Source organism: Amphiprion ocellaris, chromosome 2 (genome assembly GCF_022539595.1).
Source record: "Amphiprion ocellaris isolate individual 3 ecotype Okinawa chromosome 2, ASM2253959v1, whole genome shotgun sequence".
NCBI classification, from domain to species: Eukaryota; Metazoa; Chordata; class Actinopteri; family Pomacentridae; genus Amphiprion; species Amphiprion ocellaris.
In genome coordinates this window covers 20,230,277-20,245,911 of record NC_072767.1, presented here as the reverse complement: position 1 = coordinate 20,245,911, position 15,635 = coordinate 20,230,277, and the positions used below count along the sequence as shown (strand labels likewise).

At 40.8% G+C, this 15,635-nt stretch overlaps 1 protein-coding gene across 1 annotated transcript in view; it reads right to left on the bottom strand.

Moving 5' to 3' along the window:
* The window catches only part of ror1 (receptor tyrosine kinase-like orphan receptor 1), a 147,544-nt gene that overhangs the window by 26,278 nt on the left and 105,631 nt on the right, over window positions 1-15,635 (bottom strand). The window contains exons 3-4 of the mRNA XM_023280538.3: window positions 14,724-15,014; window positions 14,520-14,553 (exon numbers count right to left, since the gene is read on the bottom strand). Of these exons, the coding sequence (XP_023136306.2) occupies window positions 14,520-14,553; window positions 14,724-15,014 (325 nt within the window). The remainder of the gene's footprint in view (window positions 1-14,519; window positions 14,554-14,723; window positions 15,015-15,635) is intronic.

Below are 15,635 nucleotides of genomic sequence, written 5' to 3'. Positions count from 1 at the left end.
GACTCTCTGTCCACTGTAAAACTAGTTTGACATTACTTCTCAGACACAATTTGATTTGTCAAAACAGAAAACATACAAAGCAACGCAGGCTGTGAGCCTGTTGACAGTAATAACACTGTAAGTATGGTTCACTAAAACCCCAGGATGCCATTGTACCCAAGATAAACTGACACTGTGTTGTTAAGATTTTTCTGTTATTACAGTATTTTAAAAAGAAGGAGATCAGAAGTTGACTCCTTAATGTGTCCTGGGGGTAGGGACGATTATACTCTATAGGTCAAGTTTTTGGACGTTGGCACTAAATTCAGCAAATGTGATTTTATCTCAACCCAAAGTGCCCTCTAGTCATATGCATGCAATTTGTCTGGCACCAAGGCTGCTAAATGCAAAACTGATTGATAAACTGACCTTAACTGCTAAAAGAAAAGGACATCCTTTATTGGCAGCCTCAACATCAAACTGCATTGATCCTGTTAAGCCTGACAAATCTTTAAACATCCTTTTGGCTCTGGATCATGGGATAAAAGGTCCAAAGAGCAAACAAAAGCCTCTATTTATACCTACAAATACTCACGATACACTGTGTCTACCCCTGTTTCTCTCACACACGCTAACACCACCACCAAGGGCAAAGAAAAAACACTTTATACATACATGTCTGCCTCTTTTTTCTATGTAGGAGTGTGTGTGTTCACGGGAGGTTTAGGGCAGAGTTCAGGGAAACCCCACATACCCCATCTAGGCCTTTTAACCCTCAGGGAGAAACCATGATTCACAGAAACACACACACACACACACTCTCTCTCTTAAACCTCAGACTTTACCAGACCTGACCTTGACCAGACCTGCCAACAGGATCACCAACAGACAGACACAAGGGAACCTGGGAAGCAGGAAGCAGGAAGTGAGCCTTGTCCAAGCTGACTGTGAAAGCTCTGTTCATAATGAGTTGTGCATGAAAGTCATGGTGTGCGGTAAAGTGTGCAAAGACAGACTTACACCTTTAGTAGCATCTAATAATGCAAATTGCCTTAATGGTTAAAGCCGTCTACACATCGTGACAGTGCCCAAGTGTGTGTGTTGGCATGTGTCGGAATATATGTTTGTGAAATCGCCTGACCTGGGCAGCATTTAGCAGAGAGCCAAGCAGGCTTGTGGGAGGGGGCTGCAGTGGGATCTCTGGTTTCAAACAGTGCCGGTGCCCTGGGACCAGGCCGTGTCAAAGGGCCTGTCCCCGATGAGCCATATTAGGGCCCTGATCCCCAATCAATCAGCACCGCGCTCAAAAGAATCCACAACAAGACGGCAATTAAGCCCCACCAAGGACTTAACTAAACATGTGTGAGAGATAGGGTTTGTAAGAGTAACTGTGTGTGCAGTTCTTTGACTCAGTGTTTTATGTAGAAGCCTGAGTGCCTGCCTGCTTGTGGGTTAAAGCAGCAGTCTACTCCGGACGTGCAAACTAAAGGACAGAGGTGAAAAAAGTCCCAGAAGGATGTCTTTTTTTCCAAAGTGGTATAGTATAAACACATTTAACAATCAATACTCCATCCAAAAGTGAGTGCAAGCATGGACAGAACACCATTTTATGCCTTTTGCCAATAAAGTTTCATCACTTAATTTTCCTTGTTTGGCAGTTTGGTACTCAGCAATTTGTGGATACTGCAATAGCTATTTCTTTTACTCTTAGTTAAACTATGGGTTGAGAAAACTCACTGGTTGAGAGCCTGTCCTTGGCACGTTCCAACAGTAAGAGTTTCACAATGAGACATATTTTCTGAACCAGATCCCAAAAATGAAATAGGTTTTGCAGAACCCCCTGCGTTATTCTGATGTGGAGTGCTAAAGTAGATCAGCATGTGGCAGTGAAGAACTATATCCAAAAATTGAGTGGAGCTGTCATCCCCTCAGTCTGAATGGGTGTGATGCTTGTGGTGTGGAGCAAATCATCATCAGCCCTGGCCAGCCTCTGAGAACCACAGCATTGTTGACACTGGCACCGAGGTGAGCTGAAATGAAACTAAAATCCAGAGTTTCTCAATACTGCACACACAAGTTCACAGTCTTAGCTAAGAGCCTATTGTGACCAAAAACAGCGCAGACTTTATGCTGTGGGCTGCGAGGTTGTTGGGTGAGCAGAGAGACTCAATGGTGGACCCGTATTTAAACTGCTAACATACCATGGGATTTGGTATAAATACAATGACACGTGAGGCACTTTTCACTTGTCATACCTACGTATTTGAGGCTTTTTGCATGTCATTCTATGGTGTTAAAACAACATGTAAAATGGTTAAGGTTAGGGTTAAGGTCAGGGGTCAATTGTTGCTACTACATGGCATGCAATGACACACAACATGCAAAAAATGGGTTCTGGTAACACATAAAGTGACTTGGTGTGCTGTTCACATGTCTTTTCATGACACCAGGCTGAAATTGTACACCTCTCCAACCCCTTGTGCAGGACACTTTTGCACCTCATTTTAGATGGTGCCATTCTTACTGAATATTAGTCGAGACAACTGCTCTATTAGCATAAAGGCAGCACTATGGGGTGAAACTGCAACCCTGGCTCTATCTCAAGGAAAAATTTTTTAGAAATACTCTGCTTAGGGCCGATCATTTTTTAACTGATCGCTATCGGCACTATTGTGAGCCTGATTCTTCCTTTATGTCCATCCTAGGTGTTGTAAAGGGAGAGCACAAGTTGTGGCAGGATCACTCCTTGAATCGTTTTCTTAACAAATAATCAATTAATTGATTAAATAAATTCAGCATGGTGTACAGTTGCTGATACTGCTGCTTTAGTCGAAGACACATACCTTGGATTGCAAAGACAATTCAGCTGCAGATACCACTCGAACATAGCAACACTGTCCTTGTCAATCTTGACTTGTCTTAAACACAGAGGCTCAGGCCAGAGAACATTAAACGTCACAGAAGTCTCTGTCATGATGTCTTTTGCTACTTAAACCCCTGCAATGTTCTCTGCCTGCCAACCAAGAACTATCTGTAGTTGGAGTGACCGTAGCATCCTTGTGACGCTACTGTATCAATCAGTGAGAAGCTCCACCTGGTGGTGCGACCATGTGCTACACATAATCTGCCACACTCTTTTTTGACATGAATGTAGAAAATACAGATTTTTAATGTCTTTTGGAGCTTGTGGAGTCACAGTACACCCTAGCCTCTTGACACTACTGTTCAAACACTGCTCTACAGGAGCTTTACAAAAAGGTTTTTGACCATCTACCCAACATTAAGGAACAGCTTGGAGACAGAAATGCAGTTTTTTCTTCATGCATTGCAGAGCTATTCAGTTGTCAAGCATATTCATTGGATTGATTTTAATAATGAAGTACTTAAAGGTCTATTATCTAGGAAAATAAGTTTCAGAAGAAATAAACATGATGCAACTATTTAACTAGTAAAGCTTAAAGGTGCTTTTAGGTGGATTTTTCACTTTTGGACAGAACCAGCTAATTAAAATCTACCCTCCACACAGCTGTCATGAATTAGAAAGTTAGCTCTACAGACCAAAACTGTTTTTTGTACCGGGCTGTAAATGTGTACATTTGGGTATTTAAACATAGGGGTCAATGAGGAATGTCTGGCTTTTGGAGCTTCATCTTTTTGGCCCTTCCACATTGGCTTCAAATTTTAGACCAAAGGTTGCTTCTTGCTCTTTCTCTGTTTTCAGTCTTGATGCAAAGCTAAACTAACCTGTGTAAATTCATATTCAGCAGACAGATTTGAGTCTGGCATATTTTTTCTCATCTTTTGGCAAGAACACACTAAAGTACCTTCATAAGTTTGCAACTGCAGGAGTCTTGTGTGGAAAATTGTCAAGTCTCTAAAAACAAATCTACAGATGCAGGTCTAACAGGAAGGCCGTGAAAATGTAATTACCTTATATTTTATGGGAAGACCACAGATTAAATGTGAAGTACCACAAGAAAATACTGCTCCAGGAAACGCAAATTAAGCCAATAAGTAAGAAGACAACATGTGACAACAGCCACACACCGTGAGAGTGGGTTTGTATGCTCATTAAACTTGAAAGGAATGTTCACAGTTTAGCTAATATGCTACAGCAATTACACCATACTGATTAAACAGTGTGACTGTGGTGACTTGTTTCTGGCCAAGTCAGCTAGAAGATCAATCAGCTAGATATAGCTGAGAGCAAAAAAATCTAGAATAGATTCCCTAAATCATTTTCTTAACACTTAATTGTAGCTTCATTTTGGATGCTTTGCCGATCTTTGTCAGATAAAACTCCTTGATAGCATCTTTTCATCCTCCTAAAACTTGCAGAACACAGCTAGAAGGCAGTCCCATACACTGACTCTGTAATTACCAACCGTCATAATAAATCATATGCTAATTACACAGACATTGTAAGTACAAACCTTTCACAACAGTGGCTAGGCAAGAGAAAAGAGCTTTGAGGGTATCAATCAAACTGTTATGATTACTGTACACACGCATTTGAGCGCCTAATACCTTTGAGCAAGTCTGCGCAAGCTTCATAATCAACTTAGTGTGACATCTTCAAGTCATTACACATTTTGGAAACTACTTCCTTAAACTAATTTGCCAATCAACCAGGAGGTGAGACACACACGCTACACGCCCTGTCGATGCGAGTTCCAGTTACTTCTTTCGGTTTTAACTCTTTGATGCTTCGACTGTGTAATTGGATTGCCAGCAGGCTAAAGGCAGCGCAGGCCTCATGGCCGTTGTCACGTCAGCTCCAAGGTCAGCTTAATCCATTGTGTTGACAGCTGCCTAATTTAAGAGTCATCAACAGTGTGTTGGTTGGTTTCATGCCACACAGTCGCATGCATGCAGAGATGCACAGAACATATAGATATACACAGACATTCCAGTTGTAGGAAAAGTTGTCCTGAATGTGTGTTTATACTATATTACAGTTAAACCCACCTGATTAGAGTAATCATTCTGAGTGTCAAGTTACACTCAAACAAAAGCTCGAGTGGCAAATTAATGGCAAACCTACAGAAAGTAAATAAAGATCTTACTGTATTACGTAGAGGTGGCTCTGCATACACACGTAAACATATAGAAATCTATTCAATAACAAGCCAGCACAGTTGGAGGTGGTTTGAATTAACACATAACAGTAAAAATATTGATCTAATAAAGTCTTCTGGTGTTTGAAGGACTGTAATGAAGAGAAGAACAGCTGAGCGCATCTTCCAGTCAACACTGTCAACCGTCCACTTCTTCAAAATGGGGGATATGTAGAGGAAAGTGATTGAGGAGAAGAAAGGAGCAAAAAGGTTACAACACAGACAAAAAAAAAAGCCAGAAGAAATTAAGGGCAGTGAGAATCTGTTTTTTGTTAAACCTGTCTTTCCCTTATTCTCCAGAACAGAGTGGACAGAGGAGAGAGAGGAGGCACAGTGGAGGGAAAAGAAAGAAAGAAAAAAAAAGCTGCTATTTTTGTAATTGCTTTTTTTTTTTTTTTTTTGCCGGCGCTGAGAGAAAAGTGGTGGGGAAAGTTTTGAGAACTTTAAACAGCCTCGACAGCCAGGGTGCAGTGATATTAATCTTTTCAAACAGGGAGAAAACCCTTCTATTATAAACACAGACACAGACTCCAGGATCAGCGGCTATGTTGCACAAAGTCTGTTTATCATTGCTGTCAGATTAAAAACTTCTACATCCAGTAAGTCAACATTTTTTGGAAATGTGAAAGGAATTATGACGTAAGTTTGAACATTTGGGAGCAAAAGAAACAAAACTGTAAACACAACTTTGACATTTCTTCACCTTCTAAAGCTGCAGTAGGCAGAAATCTGGAAAAGGCAAAGAAAAAAAAGTCAATAAAGCCCATCTCCTGTAGCTCTTCTCTCTTCGCTCTGTGTCCTAAATTATTCACAAAAGACAAGCATGACCCAAAACAGTATATTCAGAAGTCACTTCCAACTTCAGTGGGATTCAAATCTGTTTCCCTGAGTGTAAACCCTATGTTTATCACATGGCCATCACATTCTTTGCCTACCACCAGCTTTCTGACCTTGCTGAAATGCTCTGAGATTGATTAAAGTCTTTTGTCAAAGACTAGCTATTGTAATGTCATGTTGTCTGCTTGAAGTACAATATACTGAAAGGCTATGTGGTACTTTTGCCCAATTGTGCCATAAAGTATTGCCAGGCCTCAGCTTGAAGTTGATTTTGCCCATTTACACACCCAACAGACGTAAAGCAACATAAGCATTAATTGTGTTGACTTGTGTTTCTGGTCAAGTGGTAAGTCCAATATTCACTCTCTTTTAACTCTGTTTTGATCTCCAAATTCTGGGTAAAATCTCTGGCTGCTAAATGCTGCATCATGTTTGCCAGCTAGTCAATAACTTTATCTTTCTATTATTTATTGTGGGTTCTAGTGAATTGACTTTTGTGCCTATGAAAACAGGGAGAGAAACAAAACATTAAGCTGTGGGCCAAAGTTGTGTCTAGCTGAGTGGAAATGCAGCATTGGGTGATAATTCTCTGTGGATTTGGCACAACATGCGACACCTTTCACATCATACACTTTACAGCTGTTTTAACAATTCACATGATGCAAAAGTCCAGCTCAAGAAGGCCTTTTCCAACCTACCGTCCATGAGTAATGATTTATCAACCCCCATGCCTCATTCAAGCGTTACAATAAAATTATTTCATGCAACAAAGTTCATTTAAAGTTCAAGTTCAGTCCCGTCAGCCTGCCTAACATGTGGCTGATGCAAATCTAGTTAATCCAGCAGATTAATTGGATAAGAATACAGAGAGAAGGAAAAAGACATAAAAAGAGAGCATACATCTGTATTATGGATAGTTTGAGTGTGCTCTGTCAGAGTGGGGGCAGTTTGCATGGCCGCCTCTGTTAGGAGTTATTAACTGCCTCTGATCTGAGCTTACAGCGAAACCTCCCGTTGGCTCACACAGCTAATCACACCTGAGCGCTGCCGACCCCGCAGGACCAGGGAATCAAAGAAAAACATGCAACCCCGAGTGTTAATGGTACCATCCTCCTCCTACTCTGCTAACACTGTTTTTCTTTCACTCCTTTCACCCTCCCGCCGTCTCCATCCTGCTCATTTTTTTTTCTGCAAATGAAGGAAGTATGGCAGTGCACAAAGAGAGAGACAGAGAGAAAGTTGGGGGTCTACTTTTGGCAGGCGAGACTTTTTCCCCTCACCCTGTGTTTGTTCTGGCTCTATGAAAACACCTAAAGGGAGGGAGGGAGGAGAGCGTAGAGGAGGAGCAGCGACACACTAATCTGCTTCTTAATTAGTAATAACTACAGATATAACGATGAGGTTTGCACTGGAAGTTAAAGCAAATCAGAGCTGTGTATGTGGGGCTTTAGATTTTGACAGGAGTTCTATTTAAGTCACAAAAACTAGGATTTGAGGCTTGACTTGCTCAATTTTCAGCATAATCGAGACAATCTACCACTCTCATTTCACCACTTTATACACAAGCTGACATGCTTAGATTTGCCCAAAGACTGGAAACAGCGCAGGAGAGGAAGCCTGACTGTTTCCAAAGGTAAGAAAAATCACCTTAGCAGTCCCTCGGCAATAATTATTTATGCTATATACAGAAAGGTGAGACATCATAGAAAAAGCCAACATAAAGTGTCTCAGTAGAGTGTTGGGCCAAACCCTGCTGCCAGAACACCTTCAGTGCTCCTTGGCATTAGGCTGTTGTCCAGTGCAGGAACTAGGGCGACCCGAACCTTTGTGCGTGTTCTGATCTCAAGAACCGTCCCTGTAGAACTTCTTCAGGGCCTTTTAAGGGGTGAAAAAAGTACCTACTCCAGTGTCGGTACTCCTGACAGCCATGAGAATCTGGAGATGACATCTTAAACGTAAAACTAACCACATAGGCCAACATAACAAACCATCTAATGTCCTATGTCCTACTTGCCCATAACAGTGGGATTACTAATTGTAATCGTTTTGTCTCACTGCGAGGTAACTTTGCTGTCAAAGTCACACCACATTGACACAGATAGGCTGAAAGGGCCATGTACAGGGCTGTTCCTGTAAATATCTGCACCACCTCACGCCTGCTCTGAGTTCCTGCAGTGGAAAGTTTCAGATAGATTCTCTAAGTTGCTGCAACACAACTGGAGGGATGAACACCATCCATCCAAAAGGTATTCCTTCTTGCTATTTTGATAACAGTGGTAGATAATAACGTTCAAGTCCAAAATTCCCCTTAGAGGTTCAATTGGATTGTAATCCGGTGACTCTGAAGGTCATAGCATATGAATCACATAACTATTATCAAACCATCGAGGGACGCTTTGCGTCCCATAGATGGATGCAGTGTCATCCTGGAAGAGATCACTGCCATCAGGATAGAAGTGTTTCATCATAGGGTAAAGGTGATACCTCAGAATCATTTTGTATTGATTTGCAGTGACCCTTCCTTCTATGGGGACAAATGGAACCGAACCATGCCAGCAAAATGTCCCCCACAATATAAGAGAGCCACCGTAACCCCTCACTGTAGGGGTTGTGGGGTCAGACTGTCCTTTAATTTGAGCCTGTCTTTAACATTTGTTTAGCTCCTTAACACTGTCCTTTTGACTTTCTCTGAGGTAATGTGCAAAGGTTGCAAAATCATCTCATTCCACACTAGTTGACAGGATCAGCTTGTTCTAACTCTTCATGATTACACTGACAGAAACCAAACAAGATTTAGATTCCCAGCACAGGTTTGTAATGAACAATGTACCGATGGACACTGCTTGTTATGAGGTTAATCAGTAAAAGAAAACAGTATAGAAACAACACGTTGGGGGTTATGCACCAGACTGTAGTGTAGGATTCCTGCAGCCTCACTACAACCTCACAGTGACACAACAGGATACACGAGGTGCTAATTAGTTTACTTTAGATGAGTGAACTTTGTTACCTTTGGACTGACCCGCGCTAGCAGGTTTCCCGTGTCAGACATGAGACTAGTAGCAATCTCCTCATGTAACTCTCACAAGAAGGCAAATGAACATATTTCTCAAAATGCAAAGCTTTTCCTCTAAAAAAAAGACAACTTCCTTGGAATGTTTTTGCTTTAAAGTTTTAAGCCTTCAAGCTGTGACCTGGAACAATAAAACATAAAGCATCAGCAGAAATAGACAGGCCTCACATAGCCACATACCTTCCACATTTAATTATAAGGCCTCTATTTGGAAGAACTTGGTCTATTAAACCACTGTCATTTTAACAGTGAGCATTCAGAGACCTGAAAGACTTTCATCTTAACTTGAAATATGCTTGTAAAAACTTGTGAATTGCCTTGGACTTCCTTTGACTTAGGACCTAAAATATAAGTCTTGAATGAGTTGATGGGCATGTTGTAAAAGACTTGAAACAGTCCTCAAATCTAAAAAATGTCTGTGCTTGAGGTAAAGTTCATACTTTAAACTTACCACAATATTTCCCCTCTTTGTGTCTATCCCAATCATTCTTGTACCTTCTCCTTCCTTTATTTCAGATCTGCTTTACTGTACTTTCCTCCTTTAGTCTTAGACAGCTACACTCAACACAAGCAGTCTGGATTATGAGCTGAAACCTCCAGGCTGTCAGCTTTTAGTCGGCCTGTGGCTACTCTCTAAAAACCCAACCCTCGGGATATATATGAACACACACACACTGTGAAGTTTTGCACACCACAGACTGTATACTTTAGCTCACCATGGAGGGGATGGAAATGAGAGCACAGACCGAAGCAAAGACAACACAGAGGACCTGAAGTTCATCTTGTGTTCGAGTTTAACAAGGTGGGTGGCGAGAAATTTTCCTCAAAATTTGTGAGTAATATTTGTGGGTAACTTATCCCAAGAATACGGAAGTCACTCGGTTCACTGGCATGTGAGTGAGAGGTAAAAGAAAAGAAGTGCAAGGGAATTCAAGATAATTTACATAAACTGACAAGCTCCTGCACCAGATGTCTTTCCAAAAACTTGAGCGCAGGTTTTGATGCTTGAACAGCTGCGGTATGAGGTAAGCGGGCGCAGGTCATCACGTGTCATCATTAGGTGACCTTGTCTTCTTGACGACTGCCATGCTAACTTTACAGCTAATAAGTTGGCCGTGACACTAATGATGAGCAGCAGTGACGATCAGCCCACCACCACCGCAGCTCCGCCGCTGTCAAAGGAGGCCCCTGTCTATTTAAATGAAGTCTGTAATGACTGTAATGACTCCAGAGCACATGCTGCTCTCCGCTTGACTGCAACACTTTCCTTTAAAAGTTGGCAGGAAAAAAAAGAGACGGTAATTTATTCGAGCTTGGTTAGTACAATATGGTGTCTGGTATGTTGAAGCTGAACCTTAGTGACTTAGAATCTTTCAAACTTGAGGATGAAACAGTTCTAAAAATGTTGGATTCAACATTTTTCTTGCACCAGCATTTGTGAATATCATCCTCACAGTGACCTTCATGGTATTACCTTTAATAAAACAAACGGCATTTATATGCTGAAACTAGGGCTACATCCACATGAATACAATTTCATTTAAAAACTTTTTAGAATGATCTGAATGCAAATGAAGGTTTTAGGATGTTTCAGAATTTCTATTATGCATATTAAAATGCTTGAAAATGTGTGAAACATGACTTGTTTATGTAGACTGGACATGTGGTTGATAGTGTGAACATGAAGCAGAAAGTTTGTTGTTTAGGTGTAGAAAATGCTAAGGAAGAAGAACAGCAATGGTGAAAAGTAAGACCAGAGGACTTCTTTGCTTGTAGCAATGACAAAGTGAATCTGTTACTGAAAGCAACACAAGTAAAAGGTGGTCATGGTAGTGGATAGGAGAGTAGGAGATATAGATTAGGAGTTATTTTAAACGAAAACTTAGTACTGACAGAGGCATGCTGAATCAGGGAAGGATAGGTATTGTTGATAAGACATTCAGTAAACAACTTTGGGAGCCTGTGCCATTGTTTCTAAAAGAAATGGTTCTTCCTGTCCAAACTACAACACAACCTTAATGTTGTTTAGGACTGAAACGATTCCTCGAATTATTACAGTAATTCCTTGGAGCAAAATTCTCTGAATTGAAGCTTCGCTTAATCCAATACATACTAGACCCCACGTCACTAACTGGTGGACTGTGGTCCGACTCCAGACCCAGACTTTATCCTATATGGACTCGGATTGATAATCAATAAATTGCTGCTGTACCAGCAGTTTAAACGGACCAAACACAAACACATATTTCTGTGATTTCTGTGTCACAAAACTAAATACATGTGGGGTTCCCATGGCTTTAGTTTTAGTTGAATACCCCTGTACTATAGTATACATGTACAAAACCCCTGTACTACACTATTATTTCTGCTGCACAACGAGCTAACTTCCGCTTTTGATGCTGTAACGCGCACGCCAAGCGAGGAATGCGATTACTCGATTAACTGCCAGAATAATCGATAGAACACTCGGTTACTAAAATAATCGACAGCTACAGCCCTAGTGTTGTTAAATTAAAATGGGATCAGCAGCATTTCTAAAGTTTCTATTTAGGGGTCCTTCAACACCAGAGTAATGTGGATGCTAGGTGTGAATGCAGCAGACTTTAAGCATTATACAATTCAGTTTATTAATAGGAGAGCCCCTTTAGATATAGCATCTCTTTTCAAGGGGGTCCAGTTAACCCAGATACAAAAACATGCAAACACAACATTACATAACGTACATTACAACTACAAATACAAAAGCTTACTCACCTTCTCCCACCCACAAGAATAATCAGTTACAAAGACTCCAAAAACCTTCATTAGGTGCATCAGTATAAAGAACCACTGAAGCAGTCCAATTTCCAATTCTTTTTAGCATGAATAAGCTAAAAACTGAAAGTACATGCAAATTAAAGGTTGCTTTAAGATGAGATAATAAAGATGACTGGAAGTAGCAAATTGAGGAAATACATCTAAAGTGGATACATGGAACCAGAAACTATTTCAAATGGGAAGTAGAGGTAAAATAAACAGATTGGAAAATGATCTGAACCCAGTGAAATTGCCTTAAGTGACTCATAGATGAGACAATTCTAAGTTCTATACAAAGACGCCGAAACAAGATCTACATGGTGAAATAAATGCATCGATCTGTTGACTAAGATAAGTGTCAGACAGGTTTTAATAGATAATGTCAGCCTGATCAGTAATAAGTGAAATCAACTGAGTTTAATAATGGAAATGTATTAGTGTGAATGTAGAATGAGCCATTTCATTTCCAGATAAGTCTTTGAAGCAATTTTTAAACTTTTATCAACTTGATCTTATCAAAAATGAGCTTAAACTGCACTGTGACTAAGAGGCTACAACAGAAATTAGCTTTTGTCATTTTTAAAAAAATAATTTCGATATATATGTATTTCATTTTAATATTAAGGATAATCAAAAGTTTTCACTGTAAACAATTTTTAAAAAATTCAATTTGTGCATGTAAATGAAAGTACACATGCACATAGAAAGTTAAAAATGTACAGCCATGTGGGTTGTTACAAGGAGTCTCAAAGTTAACACACAATTCTGAGAAATATCTTAACTAGACTAACTGCCTAACTGCTCAAGAAACATTCGTCTCATGTGAGAAATTAAATCACGAAACCCTCATGATCATCAACCATGTTAGGCTGCCAAAGTCATCCTGATAATCAGCTATGTACACATGTAACATAAAACTAAAATCACATCCTCCTATTTTAATGCTCATTGACTTTTCCATCTTAGTTTATTTCCAATATCTGCACTGACCGTGAAGCCAAAGTTGGTTTGATTTTCCTTTTTATTGATATTTCCCTCGAGAACGTGCATTGTGATTCCTCTGTGAGCCAGCTGTCTCATCTATGAAACGAGCTGTAATTTGGTTGCACAGGAAAAATCAAAAAACACGTAAACAAAGGAATGGCAGAAACAGATGTGTGAGAGGAAGCACGCACTCTAGGCCATGTGTTAGTGTATGGCAGCGCACGTACTCGTCCCAGCGTGTGAGTGGATTTAGTAAGTGTCTGATATCCACCTTATGCCAGCAGTTTGGATTCACAGAACGCCACATGGAAAATGGCAGTGAGCCTCGCCATAATGTCAATGGGGAAAATCATCCAGCTTAACTCCTTTGATCCTGCGAGACTAAAACGAACTGAGAAAGTTCTTAACGTTTTACCCAATAACACTGCGGACACGTCAAAACAAAGCAAAGGAAGCTCGCCAGATTTAAACTAAATTTCGATTTGGGCAGCAGTACTGCGACTGCCAAGAACATGAAGTGGAATGCAGGTTTCATACTTTCTTCAAACCTTTCATATCGCTGGATTTTATTTGCTATGTGCTCTCAAGACCCTCCTTAATTTGATATGCATGTTCAGAGATCAGTGCTGCGGTTGGGTTTGCTGTACATTCCTACAGCTGGCCACTAATTGGGCGACTATAAAAGGTTCTGTAACAGAAACCACAGAGATGTTTTTTACACTGCTCATTTCAGTCAGTAATATATTAGGGAGGCCATGTTCATTAGTTAGGCTCACTAGCAGACAGAGCAGATTTACTCTTCATTGCAATAATTTCGTTACATCCCTGGAATCAGATGAACGTCTCTTTATTGCCCTGAAATTAAATGAATAGCACAGGTTTTGAATTTGGTAACATTCTGAGTCGTGTTCCATTTTGCGATTAAGGTTGGCGGCAAGTTAATTAATGCGATTTCCCAAACACTACGCAGATCAGTGTGCTCTAGGGACAGTATGTGTGTGCATCGATATCTGCTTGAGGCCCTGATATGTGACTAGTGTAAAGTCTGGTTCCTGTGCAGCAGTCCACATGGACATGTATGTATGAGCTACATAGGAGAACATCAGAGATTTGGGATTTAAAGATGCATCATAAATATTGATGTAGCCACACGGAGACCTGCACCAGTAACATTGAAAATTACAGACCAAGCCTTGTTATAATGTGAGCTACGACTCGGTAAATATGCTTTATATCAAATAATGAATCCTTGTAGAAAAAAAATGCTGCCTTTTCCAGTTTCCAGACTGTATCATCTAATTATAAACAGAATGTCAGCATATTGTAATAATGTTGTCAAATCCACTTACTGAGCTGCGTATTTCTCTAGTTTATTTATGACGTTATGGTATTTATATTCTCTACTATGATGTATTTCTACTATGGACACAATTAAAACATGCCCACCAATAAAAATCAGAGCAGATGGCATAATCAAATCTATTTCATCTCTTGTCTCTCTCCCAAATGGGAAACAAACTAGTGACCAGTGCGCATGTATGTCAGCGCTGTGCAGACCTCACAAATCTTTCTGCAATTTTCAAGCTACAATCATCCAGGAAATGTGATGCCGCCACCATTTGCAGTCTGTATGAGAGATTCAATCACAAATCACGCCTCTGAAGTCGCCCCCCTGTAAGTACAGTATGAACAGGCTGAAAGAGAGAAAAATGGATTGAGGAAAAGCAACTTACGTCGGCCTTCCTGGCAGAGGTGTAGGGAGTGGGTCTGGAAAAGAAGACAGGGAGATTTTTTACTACAGGATAAACAATATTGCTCCCAGATTTTTCTCAGTGCGAGCTGCCAGCTACAAGAAGAATCAGCTGAGATGAATGTTGCTGTGAGGAGGCAGATCTCAAGGAGGAAAAGACAACGAGGAAGGAATTGAGTCTTCTTACCAAATTTAACGAACAGCACTCCTGTCGTGGACACGGTCCCCTGGGTGTTGGTGGCCACGCACTGGAAGTAGCCCGTGTCAGTAGTGTCCAGGTTGCGGATGCGGAGGCGTGATCCGTACGGCGTTGACCGGTAGGAGATCCGCCGAGGCTCCTGCACTACGGGGGCGTCGTTCTTCAGCCAGCGCACAGTCGGAGGCGGGTGGCCGGCCACGCGACAGAAAAGCTCGGCTGTGTGTCCCAGAGACGTGGTGATGTTGTTCATGGGAGCTTCAAGGCGGATGAAGAAGGGTCCTGGAAGGCAGGAAGGGTGAGATGAAAGAAGAAAAGACAAAGAAGATAAAGACAGAGGAGAAGAGGGCACGAAAGAGACAGAAAATTTTAGAATTTAGAAGGAGGCCAAGTTGAAAAGGAAATCAGGAGTGAAAAACAAGAGAAAAAGACAAAAAAAGAGGAAAGACATTATACTCCACAAAGCCAAGAGCAAAGACATAAATCAAACAACACTTACTGCACTATATCAGAGCCAGATATTAAACAAAACGTGCTGCTGTATGAAAAAAAATGTGGCAAAACAACTCAGTGTTTTCAGACACATATTTAGAGCCTGGTTTTGCAAGTTATTTTGTGGTTGCCACTGTTGTGACACCTAATTTGACTTTTCATCGTCGCTGTATGATGCCAGAGGGATTTTCCAGGCTTGTGTATGAACTTGTGAGGCAGCATCCCCTGTGTTGTCTTTCAAGGAGAAATGAATACACAACCTTATAAGACAGATTCACAATCTTTCATGTGTGTCTCAAAACAGACAAAACTGGCTTAGAAAGTGTAAGCAGCAAGTAAGATCAACTTCCAAACTGTAAAGCTTTTCATGAGGGATAATGCTAACATCCAAATATGTCGCCGTGCTGTATC